At 46.1% G+C, this 27,916-nt stretch overlaps 1 protein-coding gene across 2 annotated transcripts in view; it reads right to left on the reverse strand.

Moving 5' to 3' along the window:
* The window catches only part of LOC102532976 (kalirin RhoGEF kinase), a 443,405-nt gene that overhangs the window by 161,406 nt on the left and 254,083 nt on the right, over nucleotides 1-27,916 (reverse strand). For both annotated transcript variants that reach the window (XM_072963937.1, XM_072963936.1), the window contains exons 7-9: nucleotides 18,359-18,550; nucleotides 14,563-14,694; nucleotides 11,289-11,519 (exon numbers count right to left, since the gene is read on the reverse strand). In XM_072963937.1, coding sequence (XP_072820038.1) covers nucleotides 11,289-11,519; nucleotides 14,563-14,694; nucleotides 18,359-18,550 — 555 coding nt within the window. The remainder of the gene's footprint in view (nucleotides 1-11,288; nucleotides 11,520-14,562; nucleotides 14,695-18,358; nucleotides 18,551-27,916) is intronic.

Consider the following 27,916-nt stretch of genomic DNA (forward strand, 5'->3'; position numbering starts at 1 on the left):
TACGATAAAAAGAAAGTAGGGACAAGAAATCTACCCGAAAAACACAAATTTAGGCTTACATGGAATTAATCCACGCATTCTTGAAGGGGCATTTCACTGGGATGTTTTTGAGGGATCCCTTAACCTGAAACACAAAGTCCTCTGTGACTAGCCTCATCCCCCAACCCCACCTCCCACCCCATGAGTTCCTGGCCCATTCCTAGACACCCCAAAAGCTTTTTCTCACCTCCTGAGGTTTGCTCTTGCTATTTTTAACTCTATTTGAAATGTCCTTATCTTTCTTCCCTCTAAACAACTTCCTAGGCTCCTTCTTACTCAGCCTTTAAGCACCATCTCAAAATCTCTAGTTTTGGAAAGCCTTTTCTCTTTAACAACCCACTCAAGCTAGAGCGGTGTCACTCTTCTCGGTTCTGTTCAAACCACAATTAGTATCCACAGGCTGATCTCTCACTAGACTCTGACCTCCTTGTAATTCCTGGACACAGCCTGGTCTTCAGCACAGAGTGGACTGAACTCAACTCAAACTCATCCCCCAATACACGACTTTGGGGTGAAGGTCTTCAGCTCTGTACGCCCACTGTAACTCTTTCTCAGTACTTCTCTTTCTGTGTGTCCACCCTCTCCGCTGCCTCATTTGGCAGGAGATTAGCTCCTGAAGAAGTATGGGGTTTCCACTATTGTATTCCACCCTTTCACCCCTCATTGCCCCCAGCATCACCATCAGCACTGAACACACAAGAGTTACTCAGTGAACGTATATAGCCGTGAATTGTCAAGTGCAAATATGGCTGGCCTACTGTCTTGCTCTACCAGCAAGAGGCCTGCTCGTTGCTCTGTCACTGGGAACAGTAGCCCTGGTCAGCCTGGGACTCTTCGCCACTACAGCAGGCAGGCAATCTTGTAAACAACTTATAAAGCACTTCCTCCTTTCTCATGCCCCAACTTTTCAACCAGAATTAGTCCTTTCCCAGAGCAGCCTTTTTCAAGAGAGACACTCACATCCTGAACCGGATTTGGGAGCCAATCTAACAGCCATTATGCATAATTCCCTAATCACCCCCTTTCTTCCTCATCTAATTGTGTTTATTCCAACCAGCATACAATCAAGACAGAGCACTTTTCAAGGGAGGAGACAGTCCTTTCTAGCTGCTGGGGGGAAAAGACTTTTTGAAGAGAACTACTGATATTTTCTGAACAGCGGCCATGAATGCAAACAAGTTAATGGGAGAAAATCAAAGGCCGAGCTGATTTCTGTCCCAGGACTCTGATTTTTTTGGATTCTTCTAAAATGATAGAATCTCAGTATTGAGCAAGACTTCAAGGATCACCCAGCCCAGTGCAGGAGGCCCCTGCACTTAGAGGCAACCACCTTTAGAACAAAGTTTTAAGTTGGTGTCTAAGCTCTATTTACATATAAAAGTGTTTTAGGCTCTTAAAGCATCATTGAAATGTGGCACCACTGTGATCATTCTATGTTAAAGACACCATAACTTACAGAGGAAGTGAGTACTCATCCCAGCTCTGCCCCTAACCAGTTGTGGGCCAGCTGGGCCTGTGCTTTCTCCTCTGGACCTGCCAAATGAGAATGTCAGATAAGACCATCTCCCTACACCCCCTTCCAAAGAAAATATTTCATGATTTTATTACATTGAGGGTAAGGCAGCTCAGCTCCCCTCCTCAGAAGAGGCTACTGTCTGTGGAGGGTCTGCACTTCGTCTAGCACTAGGTCAGGGAACCCACCAATCATCTCATTTATGCTACCTCACCATAGCCCTGGGATGGTGAGAGTCATTATCCCCATGTCTGGATGAAGAAAATGAGTCTCAGAGAGGTTAATTAACTTGCCTGAGCTCACACAGCTACCAAATAGTGGAGTTAGTATTCAAACCCAAGTAGTTCTGGCAACAGTGCTACTGTCTGATTCCCAGACCCTATTCGAGTTTTGCCATCTGTCCCGACACTGACTTTTAGAGCAAAAGGATGCAGTCCAGAGGCACATGTCATGTTCAGCTGTCCCTTTATTCTGGAAGAGTTCTTCAGGTTTCCCTTGTCTTTCCTGTCTTTGACACTTGTAACAGTTACAGACCTATTACTTTGTAAAATGTCCCTCAGTTTGGGTTTGTCTGATATTTTTTCACGATTAGAATCAGAAATATAGAAATGATTCTTGTTCTTCCCACTGCATTCTGTCTGGTGGGATATAGTTTCAATTTGTTCCATTACTGGCGATGTTAACATTGATCACTTGGTCAAGGTAGTGTCTTCCAGCTTTTTTTCTAGAAAAGTCACTCTTACTCCTTTGTAATTAATAAGTATATGGAGGTGGCAGTCTGAGACCATGGAGGTGGTAGATGCCTGATGTGCCATGAAGGACTTTTTACCACGCTGCTGAGAGCGCCACCAGCAAGCAGACAACCCTCGGGTGTCAGTCCCCTTTGGGGATTATTACCCTTGACTGAAGAAAGTAGCTTTGCCCAAGGCCCCTTCTTACACTGATCAGTGATGGACCCCAGCTTATAAAGGCCCAGTCCTCGTTCCACAACCTGGGACCTTCTTCAGAACACCCAGCAGGGCTGACTAAGGATTCCCTTGAGATGACACTGTAGCTCAGTGTCACCCTCTGTCTAATCCTGCTTCTTCCCTTCCCTTCCTCAGGGGTTGATTCCAAGACCACCTTCTAATAAACGTCCTCCGGGTAAGTTTACCTTACCCTCTGTGGACTCCCCTCACCCTGCTTGAACTCCGATCCTCTAGGCTGGGCTTCCCTCCGTGCATGGATGCCCTCCTACTTCTGCCCAGGCTGTGACACTGCACACCACAGCCCCCACTCCTCACAGATGGCCTCCTTGACCTGCTCAGTGTCTGCACCTATGCAGGGCCACCCTCCTCTATAGGAGTTCTATTCACCTTGCTTGGGCTTTGACACCCTGCATAAGGACTTGCATAAGCCTTTGACACCAGACTGCCCCTGCATAAGGACTCTCACTTCACTCCACTCGGGACTATCCTTCCTTGAGGACCCCCAGTGCTGGGCTGCCCTCCCACCAAAGCCATCCTCAGCCCACTTGGGCTCTGACCTCCCTGGGCCACTGCATCCCTCCTACCCTGTAGAGATACCTACCTCGCTCAGCCCCACTCAAGAGGGAGAGCCTCCCCTTTCTGGAAACATTTTTTCATTAAACGAAATGGAGATGTTTTGCAAACAGATGTCCTCGGACACCATCCTCCCTGGGAATTGCCCCGGCTCACTGATCTCCACTGTCATCTTCTTTTCTGAATCCTTATCTTCCCAGCCTCCAAATTTTGCAATGTCTGAGGGCTCAGTTCTGGACCTCTTCTCACTCTTCTCTTACTCCCTGCACGATCTCACCCCGTTCCATGGCTTAAAATATCATCTATGTGCTGGTAATTTCCATATTCACAGTTCCAGCCTTCATTTCTCTCCTGAGATAGAGACTCCTGTACCCACTGCCTACTCTTCCTCTCCAACTTGGTATATAATGGGCATCTCAAACATACCTAAAACGAACTCTTTATTCCCTTCTGCCCCCACTCCCTGCCTCTCCTGGTCTTCCTTGTCTCAAAGACACCACAGTTCACCCAACTGCTCAGCCGCAAGCCTGAGAGTCTGCATTATCTGCTCTTTCCTGTGCGCTGATTTCCGCCACAGCCACCTAGTCCAAGCCACCATCTGTCCCTACTCGGCCCACCAGCCTTCCAAGTGGTCTTCCTCCTTTTAGTCTTGACACCCATCCACATGGTAGCCAGATCTTTAAACATAACATTTCTTTAAACATAGATCAAATCATGACACTCCTATCAAAACTCTGCAATTGTTTCCCACCACACTTAAAAAATCCAAATTCTCTCCATAGCTTTTAAGGCCTGATTTGATCTGGACCCAGCCCAGTCCTTCAAACTTCTTACTCTCTTTCCCTCCTCTCTATTCACCTGGTACTCGGGCCATTCTCCTGCTTTCATGAACGCACCTAGCTTGCCCTGGTCCCAAGGACTTTGTAGGCCTCATTTCACATGCTTGGAACCTCTACTTAAACACACCCCATGGCCTATTCATTCAGCTCTCTGCTCGGATGTCACTGGCTCTCACTCTAGGACCTCGACATGTTGGTTTGTTTGTGGCAGTGTTTTCTCTCTACCTCCTGAATGTAAGCTCCCAGTGGGCAGGGGCTTTGTTTGGCACACTGCTGTGTCTCAAAGAGCACCTGCTGAATAGACGAGTCAATGAACTCAACCAATCTGATTTGAGAACTTCCTCAAGGGCAAAAACCGTTCAAAGAAATGGAGATATTTTATAAATAGTTGTGAAATCAGAATCCCAACTCTCTGATCCCCTCCTCTGGCTCTCTTTGATCAGTTGTCTTATTTGAAATATGTTACTAAGTCTCTGTCATAATTTGATCCATGATAAAACAGGCGAGACGCTTTATTATTCGAAGTAAGCTAAAGGAGTGCTCCCCCTCACCCCCGCCCCAGCCCTGGCCTCCCTACTCTGGAGAAAGCCGTTATTTTCAGGTCCCTGAAGGGGAGTTTACATGCCATCAGGTGTCAACAACACACTGTGTTCTGTTAAAGGCTCAAGTACACGCAACATGTGAGAGCACCCAGGACAGTCCATCACATCAGTATTTCTGTCTCCTTGCTCAGCACGCTGAGCATTAGTTCTGAAGGGGGAAATCTCATCCTCTGCTCCCCATCGGCTGTGACCAGAAAGCCTGCAGGCGCCACTTGAAAGGCCCAATTACCCACAATTCATTTTCTATCCCCTCTTGGAAACAAGCATGATCAAAATAAATGTCTTGCTATGGCAGGAAAAGCCATCAGTCTTCTGAGAGGGCTCAGCTGAAAGTCAATAGCAGGTGTACAGCCTCTCCCCCTCTGAGAACCACGGTCCTTCCTCCTGACGGATGTGATGCTGGGTGGAAGCCGGCTAAGAGACCGCACCCCCACTCCCAGTTAGTCCACACCTGTCCCTTCCCAACAGGTTAAGCTGAGTGAAACGCGTCCTTGTCCTCGGCACCTCCCTGAGAGAATCTCCTCACCCTGGTGCCTTTGATTCTTGTTGTGGTGTCACCACACTTCTCATCACTAAGGACTGAACCTCTCAAGTCAGTGCTTCTCAAACTTCAGAATGCTTCAGATTCACCTGGGGTTCTTTTTAAAATATAAGCACCATCTTACCCACAGATTCTGAATCGAAAAGTATGGAATAAGGCCAGACAATCTGTTTTGAACAAGCCCCTACTCTGACCAGATGATTTTAATGCCAGGGGCCTGAAATGGAGTCTCCCTAAAACCAAGTTCCCCGCCAAGTTTATGATTAACCTCTCTATCCAAAACTATTCCTGTTCTTGTCCTGCCCCTGTTCCCATCAGGACTGAAGAGCTTCAAAGAAAAGAGGGGCCTGACACTGAGCAGGCCCCTGCATGGCCTTCCAGGGCCCCTCCATGTCCCCTGTTCTTGTTTGGCCTTCCCTGAATTCCAAAAAGCAGATTCAAGCAGTTAATGAATGATTAGAACAATGGAGTCAGAGGACTCTTAGTTCTTCCCAAAAGGGTACAGATAACAATTTGACACATCTTTGAGTTGCTCTGCAGAAACTAAGACCCCCACCGCCAACCTCACCAACCTAGCAGAGGACGGTGACTACATGCTGACCACAAGCAAGCAGACTCCAGACTGGCTGGAACCAGAAGGTTGATGACTGAGATCCCCAAAATATCACCCTGTTATCTCCCCACCAATCAGAAAAATGGCTATGAGCTGATCACATATCCTGCTATCCCTACCCCTAATGTTGCCTTTAAAAACCCTTTCTTGGAAGCATCAGGGAGTTTGGGTCTTTTGAGCACGAGCTTCCTGCTCTCCTTGTTTGCTGCCCCCTGCAATAAATGCTGTACTTTCCTTCACCACAACCTGATGTCACTAGATTGTCTTTGCTGTGAGTTGGACAAGCAGACCTGAGTTCAGTTCATGAACATGTCCAAGGACCACATTGGAAAATATGGTTTCATAGTCATACATGACACCTCCCTTGTTTCCTATAAACAAAATGTAAAGCAATTTCCAGTGATTTTTTTCATAAATATTCTCCAGCCTACCCTTGCCTCATCACCTGAGTTCATGCTGTATGGCTGCGCCATGACTGTGGCCTCAGGATCCGCGCACTCCAACCCAGTCCACCAACTGGCATGAAATTACTGCAGACCTCCACTCTGATCACCTGTTTCCTCTGCTCAAAATCTTTCAGGAGCTCCCCACTAGTTATAAAGGGTGAGCCTTTAATCCTTTAGCCTGGTATTCAAGGTTCCAGAAGTAGCATGTTGAGGTCAAGGACATGCTGAGCACAGGTGTTATCAGAAAGCAGTGACCCTGGGTGGTGACTCTCTTGTCACTTGTTAACATAATAATTAAAAAGGAATTGACTATTAAACATGGGTATTAAAGATGTTTAGAATTACTATGGATCAACAAAGCCCTGTGGCTCAGTAACTCCTGAGGGACTTTCAGTGCCTTCCAGGACCCATCAGCCTCCGAGCTCTGCCAGATGGAGGTACCCAAGTCCTTCCTGGGAAGGTGCTCATCACAGAAGGACCAATGTTCAGTCAGAACAGAGTTTGCATTCAGAAATTCAAAGTAAACACCAAGGAGAAGGCCATGATGGGGAAGGGAAGAGAGAAAGCAGAAAGTAGGGCAGAGAGGAATGGAGGTGAGGTGGAGAGCACAAAGGGGTACCAAGGGTCTGTGAAATTTCCAAGCAGGAGGGTCTGAGCACACTGGGGGCAAGCCTCTAAAGCTCACTCCCCAGCCCTGCCAATTCTAGCTGGGGAATGCTTGTAGAAGACTGGAACAGACCCTTCAGTAGCAGCTTCCTACTGCAGGGAGAGGGATAGAGTGCCCCCAGCTTCGGCAGATGGGAAAGTTTCCCTATCTTCACTCCAATCAGGAAGCAACTCTGACAAGCAGAGCCCTCCCTTTCTCCCCTCTCTACCTCCTCCAGTTCAGTTGAGCCTCAACCCTTCTCTCTTTCTGGACACTCATCCTGCCCAAAGAATCATCTATTATCTACTTGTCTATGAATGATTAGATCATCACCAGCAAAACTTACTTGAGAACTTTAATACTAAATATTGCCATAGGCAAATGGATATTATTCAAGATATATGCTACAAAGAAAGGCATGCCGAGTTAACAAAACTACGGTTGTGAAAAACAAATGAGAATGGGTGGTGCCTGTTTTAGGGAAACTTGTGTTAGAGATAAATAACCATAGAGGGCAAATTTTATAAAGATGGAACAGGTGAAAAATAATGTTCAGATCTGAGTATGACTGCTTGGGTGGGTCTTACTGGACAGGCAGGCTGGGGATGAAATCTCAGCTGTCAGCAGCTATATGACCTTGGGCAAGTCTCATCCTTTGGGATCGAGTTCTCTCTTGGGGCCCTTTGAGCAATGACATTCCAGCACTAACTTATAAGCCCCTCAAGGGCAGAGGCTGTGTCTCTCTGCATTCCCATCACCTGGCATAATGCTCCGGGCAGAGCTGAGAGGCTAAGAGCATAGACCTCGAGGTGAGGCAAACGTGGATTGGAATCCTTCCTCTGCCACTAGCTCTGTGACCTTGCACAAGTTTACTTAACCTTTCTAAAACTCAGTTTCCTCACCAGTAAGGTGGGCACCAGACTATCACATGCTTCACAGTGTTGGAAGATTAAATAAGAAAAGATAAGTAAAGGAATTAGAAGCTCAATTACTCACAAAGATGATGAATCCTGAGCTATGAACAATAAAACTTTTATAGACACATTTAATCCCAGTAACCAAACCTCAGGGTTGGAATCCAACCATCCCTCTGATGTTTGAATCTCTCCCCCAACATACCCACCAAGGAACTAACTAGTCGGCATTTCAGATTTGGAGGATGGCTCCCCTTTGTGTGTGTTCCCCCATCTATCTGAGACTATACCCTGAGCATTTTCCTTCTCGGGTGCTTTAATCTTTCCTTCTCACAGGAAGAGTTCATTTCCTGACCCATCATCATTCCAGTCACCTTTTTCTAAGCATGCTGTTTGTAACCCAAAGTGCTCACCTTTTATTATGCAAAGCTGTCCACTGGAGTATATGATGCCCAAACTGGTTTAATACAATTAAGGGGCTGTAGTCACTATAGCTAGTTAAGGACTGAATATCTGGAGTTTTAAAAATTGCTCTTGAATCCTTTTTACACATCCTTTGGCAGTCAAGAGCTGACAGTAAAAGCTATAGTTTTCCCCCATGAGGCTCTAGAAAAACCTGATAGAAACAGGTGAGATTCATTTGTAGTACAAGAACTGTGGACTTTAATATTAATATGTTCATTCAGAATGCTAAGTCACTGAGCCAGATAAATTCTGTCATCACTGCCCCTCCCTAGCTCACCTTTGGATCACTTCAAAGCAAAACACATTGCTTTTAAGAGAGAGTATTGGAGCCTCCAATGGGTCACGTCCCACCCATACCACCAAGACCACTCCTAACCCTTCCAGCCTGACCTCCCATTACTGCTGCCAAGAGCAAGCATCCAGCTTTATTTTCTCTTCCTCCTCCTCCTCCCTGTCCCCTGGCTACTATAACTTATTCTTTGCTTCCTGGCCTTCCCCAGGAACACCATCCCCATCTCTTCTGCCTGAATCCAAGGACCAGTACAAATCCCACCCCAACTACAGGGAACTTTCTCTGCTCTGACTCCACCAGCCCATTGTTGTCTCACTCTTTGTCCCTGAACCCAGATAGCCGTGTGCCATCCAGACATCCTCAAGTGTAGATGTCTTCTCTCTGGCCAGCAATCTCAAGTTCTTAGCACAGGGCCTCGCACCCAGTAGTTGTTCAAAAACACTTTATCAATGTATTCTTGCACAACACAGAGGAAGAAGAGGAAAGGGAGGCAGAACAAGATGGCCTGTAGAGTGCTCAAAACACTTACTCTGGCTATGGAAAAATGGAATGGAGTTTGCATATACCAGAAAGATCAAGACTCTAGCTACTCCCTGTTCTTCTCATGACAAAGTCAGCTCTACCTGGTCTTGGAAGGAGTCCTTTACTCCCCTGGGAAGCCGCAGGAGTTAGGAGAGAATAACGGAAAGTTAAAGGTTGGCAACAGCTCTTTTGGCTGCTAGCCAGTACTGTCCCACTCCAAACTGGAAAAACAATAGCACCAAAAATTATTCCACCAGCAATCAATGGCTGGTGGGCCCGTCTCTGTCCTTCTGCAGCTTAATGAACCCAAGCCCCAGTTTGATCCTTAGGGTGACTTATTTCCACTGTCCTCAAGCCCAGGGGGGAAGAGAATGCTAAGTGTAAACCTGTTGGCACCCAAGGGACATCTACACAGAGATGATGTGTCAGGCCAGTTTTAGCTGCAGATGTTTAAATGGAATCTTTTTTTCACTAGTGTCTATCTTTGGTTTCAACTTCTCTACTGTGCTTTGGGTCAAGGTATTCCTATTTGGGCAAAGGCCATGCCCAGAAATGGCAGCAAACAAGGAGTCAGGTGGGGAGAGGCAGGCTCACTCTGCCCTCTCTCTCCGCTAGCAGGAGGCCCTCTCTCTTTCTCTTCTGTCTATCTCCGTACCCTCCTCTTTCCCTTTCTCCTTCCAGCTGGTGTGTGTCTGTTTCTCTGCATCCTGTCCTTAAATCTCTCTTTTCTTTTCCTTCCCCCATTGTCTGTCTCTGTCTCTCCCTCTCTCTGTCTGTTTTGGGGTGTGTGTGTGTCTGCCTGTCTGTCTGTCCCCTCTCTATGTAAGTGTGCATGTGTGTTCCCTGTCTCTCCGTTCTCCTCCTCTGTCTGCCTGCTCCTCTCTCATGTGGCTTTTCTGTAGGACACCCAGACTGGGAGTCAGAAGATGTAGCTTCTGGGCCCAGCACTACCACTAACTAGCTGCATGGTTATGGCCATGTTACTTTACATCTCTGGGCCTCAATTTCCACGACCCTATAGTAGGTTAGACTGGATGCTCTTCCACATCCCTGGCAGTGCTGAGATTTTATAACTGAATGAAATGGAACTCAGCAGATCCACAAAGAAGTTGCCGTTGTAGAGACAGGAAAATCATGCTGGGTTCCCAACAGCACAAGTACCAGGGGACACCCGAGTACCACTCAAGAGGATGTGACTAAACCCAGATAACACTGCTGGAGGATCTCCTACACAGTAGGCAGGTGCTGTGCTTACACCTCATTAGTCCAATGAGACAGGTACATGATGGGTCCTATTTTAGGGGTAAGGAAACTGAAACACGAGGAGTGAAGTCACTTGCCCAAAGTCACAGGCCAAGACTTGTCAGAGCAGTATTTAAACTCAGGCTGTCTGATTCCAGAGCCCATGTTCTTATCTGGAGTTATTTTACACGTATGATCTTGAAATTATGTGGTGGCCAGAAAAGTCTGATAACACGAGTGCCCCCACCCCTGCCTCTCACAGTGAACTAGCAGGGAGGTGATGCTCAATCTGAAGTTCAGTCTCCAGCTCCCAACCAGCTTCCCCTCTTAGCTCATCAGTCGTCAGAGAAAAGCTCCCAGGGTCCCCAAGGAGACAAAGGAAGTATGAGGAGAAAAGAATGGGTCATTTCATCCAAAAGGGCAACTGTGGCAAGGCTGTCCTTTTATAGTTAGAAACATAACCATTTCTTTATGATTTGTGGTAAAGGAAAAGGCTCTGACTGTACTAACAATGCAAAAACAGATTAGGCTAGAAATAATCCCTAATCATGGAATATACAGTTATCAACAGTCCATGTTTTAAATCTGGTTTCCCAAGTCCTGTCTCACCAAAGAATTCCCTACAGGCCCTGTACCCCATCACACCCCAACTCTAACAGGCCATCTGTGTCTCTGATTGAGAAGTGAGCTCACTCTATGTGTGGTCCAGCCCTGGCAGCACTAAGACATCCCCCCTTCCCGGGTACTGGAGTCGTCCAGAAAGCTCATGACTGAGGGAGGGTCAAGCTTCTTCCAAAGAAAACAACGTCATGTGATTACAAGGAACTGCTATTTCTTAGATTGAGTCCCCCTTCCCAACAGCAGAGGGTGAGAAAGCCTGGACTGTAAAGCTGCTTAGGTGAGAAGCATCCATAAACAAGTCCAGGCGGTGCGGGGTGGGAGGGAGCAGGTGGGGCTGAATTGCCCTCTTCCCTCCACAATGTAAGCGTTCCCAGGTCTCATCACCTAGGTCAGGGACTCCTGCTGTCTGCCTGCCTGTGACGGAGGCCAGGTGCAGGGAAGCAGTCTCTCACCTGCTGGACATCTTGCTGGAAGACGCAGAGCTGCAGTCGCTGGTGGAGCCGCACCTTGCGGTGCTGCCAGATGCTCTCGAGCCGCCGCTGGTGGTGCAGCACCTCGTGCACCACATCCAGCACCTGGTGTACTGCCTTGGAGTAGTTGGCTGTGGCCGTGAGGGACTCGGAGTTCCCAGGACTTAGGGGACGCTGCAGCACATCCAGCAGCGCTTTGCCATCCTGGCTGACCTGCAAGAGGGAAAGAAGGTCAAGTCAAGGGAACAGAGGGGTGAGGGGCACAGAGAGGGCATGAGAGGCTGTGGAGGGTCCCTGATCAGGACTGAGAACCTCAGTGCTATCTAGACCCATGACAACCAAGGACTGTGCCAGTGAGAGCTGCCAGGTCCCCAGCCTGCATCTAGGGAGGGCGGAAAGTCCTGGATCCAGTGGGAGAGGAGTTGCAGGGGTAGCAGCCAGTGGTCTACGAGACCCCGAATCAGTGTCTCTTGACCCTGCCTTATCTCTCCCCAACACCTAGGACTGTGCCTGACATTTGATACTTGATAAATATTCTGACTGGCTCACTGACTAGCTCAGCAGCAGAATTTCATTTCAGAAATAAAATTGACACCATAAACCTCTCTCCCTCTTCCTTCTTTATCTTCCTTGACCTACCTCTAAACTTCTAGGTATGTGACCAGAGGCAAGAGTTATATTACTTGACCTCTTCAGGCCTCAGTTTCCTTGTCTGTGAAATAGGGGTAGTAATGGTCCATATCTCAGAGTTGTGGTGAGGATTGAACGAGTTAACACATGCAGAGCTCTTAGGACAGGGCCCAGCATGTAGTACTGGTACCAGAGTACCAATTCTATCCTTATCATCATCATCATGTCTCTATCCTGTCTTCTTCATTTCATTGTCATTTTCTTTTCTATTTATGTTTGTTTTGCTCTCCTTTAATAGAACCACTTTTTTTTTCTCCTGAAATTGTTAACATCCCTGTCTTTCTGGAACATGCAGGGTAAGGGACGGACCCTTAGATTATAAACATAACGTCCATGCTCCTGGGTTTCCCAACACTCACCGTCAGTGCTGAAACCGGTGGGGGCGACATTCCCTGTCATTCCTCACTGGAATCCTGGCAACATCTCTAGAAAGTGGCATCATTTGATTGACACCTGTGGCTCTCTAGTCCTTGGCATAGTATCCAGCAGAGCATGTGTCTTTCTAATTTAAAACAGGGGTGTCTAGGGAACTGATAGGAAACTTAGACCCCAAATTAATTTGGTGAATAATGAAATAAAAGTTGGTTCGGAGTTGGAATGGTCTCCTTTCCAGCAAGTAGGAAAGGAGGTATGCTTCCACCTCCAGCCTTGTGATGATGAATGGGGAGCTATTTGCTGGGCTCACACCCTGCCTTCACCCCAGCTGCACATCTTGATAATAGCTTGGCTGGGGGGTGGGTGTTCAGGAACACAGAGGCAGCTGTTACCCCCCCCCCCTTGACAGAGCCACAGAAGTGCGAGTTGGGCTGGGGTATGAGTAAGAAGAGCACCAGTGGAGAATACAGCTGAAACAGGAAAGGAAACCTGGCTGGAGGAATACAGTCAGTGTAGGTGACTACCTCTGTCCACCCCATCTCACCCTGCCTGCTGCCCATGCTGTCCTGCCAAGGAAGGGGAGAGGAAGAACCTCACAAATAACACAGAAGTAATGCCCTCCAGAGATGTGAAGAAGACGCACATCCCGTGGCCATACCCGAGAGAGCTCTCTTCAGGGAATTCTGAGCAGATGCTGCCTTTGGGCACTGTGCTATGTCCAGGGCAGGGTGGTTCGAGATGGAAGGCCAAGTCTTCAAATCCAAGTCACCCTGAGTTTCATTCCTCTGTCTCAGTCTACATGGAGCAGACAGGAACAGCCCACTGACCTCTGAAGGGGGCTTGGAGGGAGTGTCAATGTCCTGCAGTGCTAGAGCCTGAGAATTAAGTGGGAGAAAAACTGTGTCTCTCTATATAATTACACTCACACTCCATAAGTGTGAAATGTGTAAGTATAATATTAATCTCATTTGTATGCTCTGTTTTTGTATTTACAAAGAGTAGATTTAGAGACTCTTGACCCCCAGGTAGAGGCAAGGGGCCTCAGAAAGCCTTGGGCCATGTGTATCAGAGCTAATGAGATCAGATTTGGCTCACAAACCCTCCTCTCTGCTTCCTATAATGACAAAACCTATTACCATTTTTTAGTACTTATTATTGTCAGGCACTGGGCCAAGAGCATTATATGAATTATCTTTACAGCCCTTAAAACTACAGGCGGGTGTTATCACCTTCATTTCACAGACGAAGAAATTGAGGCTTTCAGTGGTTGAGTGACCTGCCCGAGGTCACACAGGAAAGTGCGGAGCTAGGACTCAAACTTGGGTTTTGACTTGGCAAAAATTCTTTCTCTCACCCAGAAGAATTGGTTCTTTGACTTCAACATGGACCAGACTCAAGTAGGGTAGTATTTATTAAAATGTAGATTCTAGAGCAGGTGTTCTGAGTGAATGGGTAGGTCTGTGGATGTCTCTTGGTGTATTTGTGGGAGAGGGTGAGCTAAGAGCGTCCTTCTACTCCGCCATCTTGGCCGCGCCCCCATCCAGCTTCCTTACATCCCTCAGCCCCTCCCTCAGAGTTCATGCCACTCAACAAGCTTGCTTACCTGTGTCTATCCACACAGATGCAGCTATATGCCCCTTTCCTTTTACTTTGAAAGGAAGTTTTCCCCCTCTTAACTTGTGCCATGCTTCCTGCTGCTGAATTTTCAGCAGAAGAGCCTTTTAGTTTGTCCTTCACTTTCACAGCAGCTTCTCACTCCTGCAAACACTTATCTCTACCCCATGGTGAGCTGTCCTCTGAGAAAATTAGTATTTTTTGAGGAGCTGCTTCATAAAAGGGGTGGCTGGACTGGTGTGTGCATGCCCGTACACCAGCCAGAAAGCAACTCCAGAGCAGCTCGACCTTGTTTCCTCACAGTCCTCCCTCAGAGGAGAGAGTCCCACCTTCGCATGTTGGAGGGGGTGGGGACGCAGGTGTATGCATGCTCACCCAGGCAGTACCTGCCGATGGCCGCATCTTCCTGCTTCCTGGCTGGAGACACCATCATTCACAGATGAAAGATCTTAGTGCTGTCTCCAAAAGGAAACAGCTTCTCTTCTTTTTAGGCCGACCCAGGCTATTTCCCAGCACACAGGCCAGCGGTTCTGCCACCCATCCACCCATGCACAGCCGGGACCCCCTTGGTTCTCACCTCTGTGTAGGCCTGGGTCACCTGCTCATACAAGGACTGGTGGTGGTGGATCGCCAGCTCCAGGTCCTGCATCTCGGACGGCAGGCCACCTTCACTGCACATCTTACACCAGGCATCCACTCCCGACAGGAACTGGAAGGAAAAGCCAGTCAGCTGGGTCAGTGTGGGAGCACTGCGGTAGGGTGATGGGCGGATTACATGGAGATGGTCAGATGCCCTGGGAAGAAGCACTGGAACCTCAGGGAGCCTTACAGACCAATGCAGAGGGTGGAGCTTTTGCTTTAATTCTACGAACACCAACCGCATTAAGAAATCAGACCCAGTGCCTGTTTAAGAAGTGTAGTTTCCACAAACAAAGATGACTGTTCCGAAACTGTTGGGGGTGGGAGTGTGCGTATGTTCAATAGGTTACATCCACACACTGACTATAAACTACAGGTATGCAAATAGTTCACTGTATTACATGTGTACATGAGAGCTTCTTGGCCTGTGCACACTCACAGGATGCAATGAAATGGGATGTTCCCACACGTGCGCTTTATAGTGTGTACATCAAGCTGTGAAGAGGAGCAAAGAACACCTCATACAGGCCCATCAGACACCCCAGGGAACTCACAGAGACCATTCCCTCAGGGAATGGAGATTAACCCTCAACAGTAGCCCTGCTGCTGGGTCAGCCCCTAGCGGTGGGGGCGAGGAGGGGCAGCTTTGGGGGACAGACTGTACTATGCCTGTAGTGGCTCCTGGGATATGATATATAGATATAGATCTTGACAGACATTATTTAAAAATTAAAATTAACAACTGTGGAAGATGATGGGTCTCCATGCACAAAGGGTGAGCTAACTGAAATCACTCAGATTGACTGAGTGGAAAATACACCTCTAAAATGCAAATACTCTTTCACCCAACAGTCTGGAATGGTGCTGTCTGCGATACCTCTTGCCTGGATGCACAGCTCCACTTAAATTAATTGCCTAAATACCTTTTTATCTCATTGCCTAGAACAGCCCATCTGAGGACAATAAAGAGCTGCCTAAATAAATGCACTGAAAAAATAGCCTTGAATCCATCCTTTGGTGTGTGTGTGTGTTGTTCCCAGCTAAAAAGAAGCGTGGTTTATGAGTTTCCCTGAAGCACTGGTAATACCTGATAATTGCATTAAAAATAGATACAAATAAAATTGCTTCTAATCCAAACTAATCCAAGTCAGGAAATAGCAAATAGAAGTTGACTCCTTCAGTGACTCCCAGTTCGGGTACCGCGTTTCTGCAACTGCTTGAGTTCTAGTCTTGGCATCACTGTCAGCTTTCAGTCCTTAGCCAGCCAGCTGTTACGGTCGGCTTTTCATTCTGTATGATTTTTATCCCATTAAGCCATCTCCTAACAATTCGGGAAGAGTGCTGGGTGACACTCAGTTTTAGATTGCATGTACTTGCTAATATCTCAGAAGCTGCTTTGGTCCATCAGCAATCACTTTACAAAGGAACTGGAAAGTAACTTGACATTTATGCCAGTCACGGAGGGAGCACCTCTTCAAGGCCCTTGGGATTTCCCTGTAGTATTCCAACAAGAGTCCTAAAGCAGATGCCACAAAATGGTCATCTCAAGGAGAGACAGACAGAGAGACACAGAGGGAAGCATTGAGTCTCCCTTGCCAATCTAGAGAAATCTTGAACAAAGTGTGCAGATGATAGGATTGAAGAGAGAACAGCAGATTTGACGTGAATATTGTTGTGGTCCTAAGAATGCACTCACTGTCAGTTGCTATCAGTCATGACCACCACCATCTTAAAAGAAAAAGAAAGGCTAGCTCCCTCTCAATGTGCAGGGCTGCTCTTGACTTATGACACAATGCTTATGCTCTTATGACTTATTTCAGTCTCTGGAAGGTCTCAGATGGAAACAGACACGGGTGAAGGAAATACAAAGATACCAGGACAGGTATGTTGAACAAATGCCTACGGTAGTACTGTCTACCATTTAAAAAACATTCTAGGCACCTTATGTGCTCCATCTCTAATTCTTATAACAGTGCTGTAAGATTTACGATTATCCTCACATTAGAGATGAGGAAACATGCTCAGAATAGTGAGGTGACTTGCGTAAGAGTTAATAATTAGAACTTACCTGTGTCTGGTATCAAAGCCCCGACTCTTTCAATTACCCCAGGCTGCCTTCCACATTAGGTTGGTAATAGAGGAAGAGATTTAAGGTATGACCTTGTGTCTGACTCTGTAGTATCTGTGAGCTACCCAAATGTCATACAAGGAAAGAAATGTAGACGTAAGACCACAGGCTTTAACGTTAGACACATCTGGGTTGAAATTCCAGCTGCCCATAGATGAATATGTGACTTTCTCAGCAGTGTATTAATAAATGTTTAATAAGCAGCATATATACGAATATATGTGTATACGTGTGTATGTATATACACACGTGTTATAAGTTTTACTGACATAAAAGGTGTGTAGCACATAATTTACAAAGAATAATAACATATAGAATGCTTCTTATGATAAACTCCATGTAACCGATTCTCACAGATGCTTTTGTTTCCAAACGACAAACATATAGTTCCAACACAAAAGCTGCTGACATTTTCACTCCGTTAAGGTGTAACACAAAAGTGAAAAAGTACCTGGAGACTATGTCAGAACGTTATTCATTCATCAGCGATTGTAAGTGACTTCTTTGCTGAATGGAATGATAGTTTTTGAATATCAGAAGAATATTTCCTTAATTTTGTGTGCTATTCTGGATGTAACAGCTATAGAAGGGACACATTTTAAAGTTTAATCTGCATTTTAAAATATTTTCTCAAGACTCTAGACAACCAAACAACAAAACATCAGATCAAGCCCTAGTCTGTAACACTTAATGATTTCCATGGTGTAAAAACTTCTACCTTGGTCTATTTCAAGCTATCAATGCGACATCACCAAATGTGGAGTCGGGAAGAGTTGATCAGTATCACACAAGTGTGTATTTACACCATAGACACAAATAGATGGAAATAATCTCAAGAACACAGAAAATAATAAAATGTAGCAAAATAATTGAAAATGATGTTCTGAGTATTTATTATCTTTGTTTTTAATATGATATATTTACTATAAACTTATATAAAGTAATATCTATGTTTAACAACCAGCTTATAAAATTCTTGAAAATGTAACAACTGGCTCTCCTTAAGCTTGTTAGTCAGCTCCAACACGCCACTGGATCTTAGGTAGGTCACTTAATCTCTCTGAGCTTCCTTGCTCCTCTCTATAAAATGGGTTAGTAATGTCACTGCCCAATGTCAGTAAGTATATGGCAACAGATAATTATTATTTCTGTCCCTTGTATTATTATTACATCATTATTATCCACAGCAAGTACTTCATGTAAAATTACCTTCCCCCTGCTAGTAGCACTCAATGATCAGTTTACTTTCACCCCTTTGGTCTATGCTCATGGGATGCAAACTAAGCAGTCAACACACACACACACACACAGACACACACACACACACGCCCCCCAATAAACTACTAAGCAGAATGTACACAGGCTCTGGGTTCCTTCCTGTTTGGACATTAGATAAGGCCGCCCAGAGTTACCAACGTCTCTTTTATACAAAAGGGGCATGGAAGTGGCAGAATAGGGGTTAACTGTCACAACAACTCAGCAGGGTCTTTGGTGTTTCAGAAGGAGAAGAGGGGCTCTCAACCTCAGTGTGTGAACTCTCACCCCGCCCTTCCCCTGTCCCTCCGCCTGCCACCACCAGCAGCCGCAGCCGCTCCCTTGGCCTCACCTGCTCGGCCTTCTGATGGAACACTGCAGACATGGCGAGGATGGTGCTACGCTCGTCCAGAGCAGCCGCAAAGCTCTTCCACTCCTGGTCTAGCTGCGTGGAAATCTGCTTGATTTGCTGTGAGGCGTAGTGGCCGGCCTCTGAGAGGCGGGATGCCACGGACATGATGCGGTTGATGTTGACATAGGCGTTCTGGGGAGCAAGGGAGAGCGAGTGCTTAGTGGGGTGGGCTGACGAGGCGTCCCCGGAGCACTTTGAGGGGGGGAGTCTTTGGGGGATGAGGCTACCTAAAATGAAAAGTTTGAGAGAGGCTAGCATCGGTCACACTAACGCATCCATTTTTGGCCCAAAGGAGGTTTTTGCCTGCAACGTAAAGTTACAGTGGATGGCAGGTACAGTAACTGAGAACTTTCATTCTGGGGACCAACTCAGTTTTCGTGCCAACTCTTAATGCCCATGAATGCAGTCATTTTACACGGACTACCTTAATAACCCTCACCATCATCTTATGAAGTCAAGCCAAGGGGACAGCACAGTACTTCCAAGAGTTTCTCTCTGGAAGCAATGGCTCAGACTGGAGCAAGAGTGGGAGGAGGCAAAAGCAACTCTGTCAGGAGAGAGCGGGACCCAGGGCAGCACTGTCAACCACAACAAGGCAACAGTGCTCATCAAAGAGGGCAAAGGACATACATCACCGATAACTACCCACCTTCCTACAACCAAGCCAGGCACTCACTGCCCCTATCTGCCCTAACGAGAGAGCTCGGGCATCGGCCATCAGCCAGGGCTTAAATAAAGAGAGCTTGTGAAGCCACAACACGCATGCGAAAAATAAGGTCTGTGGTCTTTCCTTATCCCTACTTGACTTGGGAACATTTCCTCACCTGACCCCAAAAAGGCACCTGTGGGTGTCTCCTGGCCCTGCTGACTCCTCTCACCACGTATTTTGTTTATATGCATTCCCATCTCTGATTGCCAATTAAAAATTCATGACCATGTGTGTTGCTCCCTACTAGGCTGGCAGAAAACTCTCCAGGAAGAAACAAGATAAAAGAGAACTCCCACAAACACAGACAATGGGGAGCATGGCTATTTTTAACTGCTACCTCCTAGTAATTGTCTGAGGTGTCAAAACAATCAGGTAATATTATGGCACCAACAGGGAGCTTTTCTGACTCACACAATGTCTGTCTGAAGAAGGACCAGGGCGGCAGGTGGCCTGCACACCTTTGTTCTTTGTTACAAATCTTCTCATGTGATAATAAATACTCTTCGGCAACAGCGTTTTCTCTTGGCTCTATTAGCTCAGTGGTAGTTCATTAATAATGGGTAAGCTTAATGAAGGCTCTTTATTTTCCTTTCCTTCTCCTGTCCTGCTCCCCATTCATCTTTGCTGTCCCTGACCTCAAGCCCTTCATCCCAAACCTGAACCAGGTTGATAAGGCCTCTCATCACTGAAAAGGTCTCTGTGGAAGTTTAAAAGGTTAAGTGAAGCGCTCGAACACACAAACCCACCCTGCCGTCTAATGACTCCCACGCATAATCTCTTTCTTCAGTCTGGCCTGAGACCTTTCTGACGTAGCACCATTCCTTGATAGAACTAGAATATTACTAACTCTTATTACTTGAAATAATTCTCATTCAAAGATTTAGGGATCATTATCAGCCCGGTTTTCTGTGTTAGAACACAGATTTTTCTTAAAATGAAACTCTATTTATAGAACTGACAGAAAAACCCACTCTGAATTGGAAATAGAAGGAAAGAAAAGGTGGTGGGGGAGGCATATGCTAATTTGAATAGTTGTCTTCTAAGGGACCAACGTTCAGATTTCTCCTAAATTTCCTGCTTGGGCTCCCCCCAGAGCAGACCTTGAGACAAGGATTTGGGGCAGCCTGTTTATCTGGGTGATCCCAGGAAGCACAGTGAGGGAGTGTGCACCTCAGAAAGGGCAGGGGGGCAAATGAAGGAAGAATGTGTTCACGAGTGAGTGACTGCCGTGAGCAATTGGGGGTCACCCCTCCTGAAACCTTTGAAGAGACTATGTAGAACACACTTTCGAGCCATCCTACTGGGAGATGAGGAACGTGGGGTATTCACGTGCCAAGTCCCATCGCTCATGGTTGAAGGTCCCTCCTGGAGTTACTCCCTGGCATCTCCAGCCTGACCTCCACACAAGCCAACCATACTCCCGAGGTCAGAGAGTGACCACAGGCAGAGAAATGCAGAGAAATGAGTGTTGGTGTGTTTGGGAACTATCCGCAGATGACCCTCAGGGCAGACTAAGGGGATACGGGTAGGACAATGAGAGAGCTGATAAAGCTATCCCTCCAAACAGGACTCAATCCTGGAAACTCTCCCCCCTCCCCACCAAACACATTTATTCAGACCTCTCTAGGGCTGCAGGGCTTCCTTGTGTCCTTTGGCCGATAGGAAGCAAGAACAGCAATAAGAGCAGGGCATGGCCTGTCCCCAGGGTCTCTCGTGTGCATCTTATGGATGCCTGACCCTTTGTCATCACTGCCTGTTTATATTTTCTCCCACAGGGAACTTGGGGAGGAAAATTTCTGCTCACTTACAGGAAGAACTTTCTAGTTATTAGAGACGTCAAACTGTGGTTGCCTCTGGAGGCTGTTAACACCTTGTCACTCATTCAAATATTTATGGAGAGTGGGCCAGGCTGTGTGTTGGGGGCTGTGGGAGATCAAAGAGAAATGAGACAGGAATCCTGGCTGAAGGACTCACAGCTGAGACTTAAGAGAAGCCCTCAAATCACTGTAATTTAAAGCACAATGAAGTAAGAGGCAGAGGCAACTCGTGTATAAAGATGCAGAAGAAAGGGATCTGAAATCACGGGCAATGATGCTGGGAAGGGGCTTCCTGCACAGAATGGGGTAGTGAGATTGGCAGTCCTCCAAGGCCCCCTTCAACCCTTAAGCTAAAAACAAACAAACAAAAAAAGACCACAGCTTACATTTCACATTCTAGAGACTAGCACAATAAATGCCTTTGTGTTCGCTTATCAGTGGGCAGAGAAATGTCTTACTAAAGCTAACAAGTGATTATGCTTCACAGAAGAAGTAGAGGCAGTATTCCTCACAACAGAGGGATAAATATAATGTTGACTCATGAATCTGCTCATTATTTTTCTCTACAGCCCCTTTGCAGAGCAACAAAACTCTGCAGGCAAGCCACATTGCCCAAGTTCATCATCATTGTCTTCATTTTCCTCCAGCCTAGAACTTGAGACAAAAAAGCAGACAGATTCTAAACTGGAGTCACAAACCAAATGACAGGAGAGGATGGCAGAGAAGGTCCCATATGACTTCAAAGGACAGAGAAAGGTTGCGAGTCTGAATATACAGGGTGCTTATTCTGTCTTCTCTTCAGTGCCTTGGGGAATACTAACTAAATCTACTCCCCTCCATAGACTCTTTCCTATGGAGGAGGTGGGGCATAAACTGAGGCTATAAAGCTTTCAAGTACCCATATTCCATGGGAGGGATTTAAACGGAAGAGTAACATGATCTGGTTGATGCGTTCAAAAAACTGCTCTGTTGGCTAAAGGGTTGGCAGGGGAAGGCTGCAAGGCACAAGTCTGGGGAGGGTAGTGCGGCCCACCCTGGGGGTTCAGGTAGCCCAGCCTCGGCTGTCCAAGCCTCAGCCCTCAGTCTGGCTCTGCCCTCCGCCCTGTCGTGTGAAGGCCACAGGTGGAGCTGGGGGACCAAGGGACGGCTGTGCCCCTCCCCTTCTTCTCTGCAGCCCCTCCCCCTGAGCCCAGCTGCCTAGACTAACCAGCTTCCCAGGCCAGAAGTTGACAACATGACTAATAGTTCTGGCTTAGTGAGTATCTTCTTAAACCCTTACCTCAAAACTGCTTTATTAATTTAAAGCCCGCACTATAGCAGTGCTGCCAGTTACTAGTCATTATACAAAGTAACACATAGTCCAAGGTGTGAACAGGACCTACCCTGCAGTATGCCATGTGCCTGCAGCCTGGTCTGTTGCGTCTCCCATCCTATCTCCCCAAAAAGGCTCTCCTCCACTCATTTTGGTCATAAATGGGAAAAATAGCTAAATTCCAGCAAAATCTTGCTAACTGAAAACATTTTATACTTACAATCTTCCCCCACTTTTGGTGCCCACAAAATTTTCTATTTTCTCATTTCATTCCTGCAGTCATTAATTGGAGATCACAGGAGAGACAGCCAGCCCATTCTCTTGAGGTCTTGTCTCCTGCTGTGATTAACTAAAATCGATGGAATAGAGATATTCTGCTGAAAGAACTGCTTGGCAGAATCTTGAAAGTTTTCAGCCCTGCCAAAGGCTCTCACTTTGAACCTGGCTCCTCGCTGCCCTGACTGGCTACAAAAACATACAAAGTTGCTTGCAAGATAATGATAATCTTCCACTCAAAATCCCAGCTAAATTTTCTCTTTAAATGTAGTTTCTTATGTGGTATACTCTGAAAGAGATACTGGTTCTTCTAGAAATAGTCATTTGATGCAAGCTATCATTTTTGTAATCCTAGGGTCTGTGTCAGGGGCTGATTGGAAGAGTAGATTGTTTCTGGGTATGTGTATTGAGTCCCATTCATTTCACTCCTAAAATCAGGGGTGACTGTACATTCCTCTGGTTAGAGGTCCCCACCTAAATTAGAAACTCCCTCCTGTATGTTACATGAGATAACATAAAGCAACGAGTCAGTTGTCTGGCATATAACTGATAACTCAAAGAATATCTTATGTTTTCCCACATCCAATTCCAGCAGACAGGTGTTAACTCTCCAAATTAAGTGTAAACCCAGTCAACGTATTAGTAAAAAGTAGAACAAAAGAAAAATCTATCAACTATTCCATTTAGAGGCAAACATTTCAGAGTCCAGAGTCTCATTATACATCCCAGAGAGCATGCCACAAGGTACCCTAGCATTCCTGAGGAAGAGTCCCTTCCACAGGAGCCTGCCCCATGGGCCCAGCCCCATAGCGGGCCAAGTGGTCCCAGATGCCTGTCAGGCCACTGCCCTGCAAACTGCACCCTCTCTATTGGCAGATGCCCTTCCCCTAGGATTCAAGGGTCTGGGGCTCTGAATTGTCCACAGGTCTTTCCTTGACCCGGAAAGATCAGAGGATTCCGAATCAGCCGACTTGCTCTGGGAGCCATGCCCCTTCAACCTTAAGTCGGAAAATAGAGGCCTTTGTCTCTTGGGATATTCTTCTTAAGGAATTTCCACTACCTTGACTTGGGGCGTTAGCCGCACCCAGAGCATTCAGAAGTGGGAATGTCCTATCCTCATACAAAGGGACAGACCCATCTCCTTTTCACTGATCATACTGCAAAGGTGGCAGAAGCCTCCTCCCCAGGCCAGGTGAGGAGACCCATCGCTTTATCAGACAGGGATGGCTTTTTCATCTTCACCTCCAGCGAGGAAGAGGGGAGTCCCTGAAGAGCTGCCTCATCTCTACAAGGAATGAGTGCTGGGCACAGGGTTCTCAATTCCATTCTGCCCAACAGGGCTGCAGCTTTTAAATTCTCATCATGAAGATGGAAGTTGTGATCTGTCAGAGCATCACAGAAAGTGAGTCCAACCCCCACAGATGGGCCACTTTCCTGAAAGGGGCTCAGTGCTCTAGACAAGCCCTGGAGAGCTTGACTCTCCAAATCCAGAAGTCCAGGGAGGGAGGTCAGGCAGATAACTGACCAAGGGCCAAGTTCTCAGCAAAATCATTTGGGTCAAATGAAAACTGAATGTTCAATCAAAATGTGAAATACAACATATATAAACAGTATAGCTTCAGCTGAGAAAACCATTATGCATACTAGCGCAGCCCACCAAAGATTACTGCATGCTGTTCTGTACGAGATCTGCCTGGTGTGGGGGAGTTTTCACTAGGGTCTTTTTCTCAGCTCAGTACTCCTGTGCACAGAGAAGCTTTTTAAAAAATAATTTATATATATATTACTATTAAGGGAAAATGCTCTTAAAACTGTACAGAGGAAATATATAGTATTTTATCCCCCAGCCCCTTCCCTTCCCCTGAAATTAACACATCAAAACATCAAATGCTATGGGTAATGGAGCAAAGGGGGAATTTATGTTCAAACTTCTACTTCTGCCAAATTCTTTCTCTTTATTGAGACACAAATGTTGTTTCTAGTTTTTTTTTTCTCTAAAAGTAATGCTGGGGGTGCAGGGTATTTTTAATTTTAATAGATTTGGTATTTAAAATATTTTTTAGTTTTAAGAATTATTTTGATGTATCTTTAGTTTTAACAGATTTGGTAAGGTTACATTCCACAAAAGTTGTAATTACTCAAATGTCCCCTTATCTTTTTACTTTGGTAAAGCACTTTTTTTGACAAGTAAAGTACAATTTAGGTACAAGCGAAATAGGCAAGTTTTAGTGAGCAAATTAGGCTTCAATAAGGGGAGAAATACAAACACATTTTATTTAATGTTTTCTAGAAGCCAAGTCCACGTAACAATTTCATTTTATAGTTAGAAAAAAAGTAATAAAACACAGACATTTCTTGAATCCACCTAGTAGGTGCTTAAAAAAAATCTATTAAATCAATCAAGTATTATGTTCAAAGTAACAAAAAGGCAAATTGAGACTAGACCCAGGTCTCCTGATGCCTAATCTACATGACCCCTCTGCTTGTACTACCTTTTACTCATGTCCTGCAGTTAATATTAATTTCAGGTTTTGTTTTGTAACACTCAAAGATAGCCACGAGGAGAAGTATTTGGATATTTTCCCGCACAGCTTTCAGAGGCTTCATGAGTAACAGTATCAGTAAGAAAATAAAGAGATTATGCCAAAGCAATGGAAAAAGCTGAACCTCATCTCTTTTTTTCCAGATTAATAATACCATATGTATTGCTTACATCTTTGCTAGTACCAAACCCACTTTGGGTCCTGAAGCTGTTAACATATCGGCCTATGATTAATTAGTTGAACATTACCATGTAAACCTGCTGATCCCACCTCGAAACATATGGACACTGGGATGGTAACATCTGGAATAAGAACTGTCCATGCTTGAAACTCTACTACAACAGCTATGAGATATGGTGAGCTCTCGATGAAACCTTGAACTTCTGTCTCCCTCAAACCACAGGGTGCCCTCTAGGGGGCCAAACAGGGCAGCTGATGGATGACTATCTGGTCAGGTCTGGCAAAACAGTAGGTCAAACCATGTGGAAGCCATCTGTCACTGTCGGGAGGAGAGAGCAAAAGAGTTGGAACAGCACTGGTGATCAACAAAGATAACATTGGCCTGTGAATCCCTTTGTCTCTCGCCTGGCTTGCTATAGCAATGTTTCCTCCAGCAATTGCTTTACAAACCATTAAGCAGTCATGAAAACAAGCGCCTGGCCATATGTCTGAGGGCCAAGGAGAACCAGAAGCAGATTTAAGTAAAAGAGGAAACCTACTCTCTCCTATCTCAGCCCTCAGTGAAACTTCCTTAAAAGGGTGAGCGTCTTTGTGTGAGGCATTATTGTGGGATTGAAAGGGCAGCAAGGGATGGGTACAGCTGGAATCAGATTCAGGGACATCAGCAGAGAAAGAGGTGGAAACAATGCAGCTCTTCTGGGTTAGGCTGCAGTAATTTCAGGCTGCCTTTAAGGTTGGAATCAGAGGCTATGAAACTTCATGGAAACATGTTCACTGGTAGTTTATCCCCCACATCTTTCTCTGTTCTCTTGGCTTTTCAGAGCTTGGTGCATGGCATCAGCACAACCTGCAAACTGCTTAGAGCTCTGAAGATGGGAACTGTGAGAGGCTGTCCCGAACAAGGAGAACTACTTCTAGCACTCTGGACCCTGACAATGATAAGAGCTGAATATTTGCCAAGCATAGCATCATGCCAATGTTGTGTTTAAAACCCACGATCACATTTCATCCTCACAACATCCCTGGCATAGGTGCTATCACTAGCCTCCTTCTACAGAAGAGGTGGTAAAGCTCTACGAAATTGAAATAACTTGCCCATGATCTCACAACTAGGAAGGAAACACAGAGCCAGGGTCAGCATCAAGTGCTCATGCTTTTTCCCACTATGATGTTTTACTTTGCCAGAGATGTGAAAGCAGTTGGGCTGGCCAAGGAAGTCCCTCAAGAGATAGGGGAGATGACGGAGAGAAATTTCTCCCAAAGATTCAGTAACTCATATCCCAGAGAAATAGGGCTCTTGGAGAGCGAATTCAGTAAGAATTTTTTCATCCTGAAGCCTTCCCACTGGGGACATTGACTTGCCCTTGGAATTCCGAGAACAGCTTAGATTGGAATGGGCAGGAGCCTGGCAGGTGGACTTTACTTGTCTTTTCCCTTCTTGGAGGAACAAACCTATATACCCAAGGCCAGTCACCCTGAGAAGGTCTCTGTCTCCAAAGAACCATAGAAAAGCTCAGGATTAAGGCAACTCTTTGCCCCTCTAATCCATGTCTTGCTTTATTGTTGGAGACTTCAATCTGCCATTTTATTTGTTTATTCAACCATTCATTCAGCAGTGTAAGGCACTGTGCAAGCCGGGAACAAGACAGACCAAATTCCTATGCTCATGGAGCTTACATTTTAGTAGAAGAGACAGAAAATAAAGTAGTATCTACTATATATTTCTTATTTCAGTGCTATATAAAATATAGCTGGAAAAGGATAGAGCATGATAGGGTTGGGGAAGTGCAAATTAAGGTAGAGAAGTCACAGAAGGCTGATCCCTGAAATCGAAGGTGACACCTGAGTTTAGCCCTGAATGAAGTGAGAGAACGAACAGAGAGAGACTCCAGGTAGAGGAAACAGCAGGGTCAAAGACCATGAGGAATGACCTTGGAGCATTCAAAAAATAGCAAGAAGCCCAGGGAGACTGGAGCAGATGAGTAGGTGGTGGAGGATGACATTGGAGGGGTGACTGGGGTCCAGACCACGTAGAGTCTTGTAAGCCATGGCAAGGGACGTCAGCTGAGAATGAAAAGAAGACATTAAAGCATTTTGAGCAGAGAAGTGACATGATGTGATGTACCTTACTTTTGGCAGCATTGCTGGGGCTGTTGTGTTGAGGATGGACTGTAAGGGAACAAAGGTGGGAGCAGGGGGACCAGATAGGAGCCACTACAACAGTGCAAGCAGAAGAGGTGGCAGCTTGGATCAGGGTGGTGGCAGCAGAGGTGGTAACAAGTGGCCAGATTCTGGGCATACTTTGAAGGGAACTGAAAGTAATTGCTGATGGAAATCCTTTAGCTCTTCCTCATTTCTGGGCCTCTAGTTGTGTCATGAACTCTGACCTGTGTGGTTGCACTGCTCCCTTCTCATCTGTCTATCTGGTCCTGACCTCTCAGTTCTTGAATCTTCTGATTTGTAAACGTCTTGCCTGTGATCAGTCTCTGTCCCTCGTCTGGTGCTCCTGGTCGGCTACCAGCCATGCCCCAGAATGGCACATGCAACGTTGCTGCTACTTGTTACCATCCATATTTCATACTGTGTCGTGCTTTACAGCTTAAGCCCTTTCGTGTGCATTATCTCATCTGGCGTGCTAGGTTTCACAGACCATTTCATGCT

The sequence above is a fragment of the Vicugna pacos genome, chromosome 1 (assembly GCF_048564905.1).
Source record: "Vicugna pacos chromosome 1, VicPac4, whole genome shotgun sequence".
NCBI classification, from domain to species: domain Eukaryota; kingdom Metazoa; phylum Chordata; class Mammalia; order Artiodactyla; family Camelidae; genus Vicugna; species Vicugna pacos.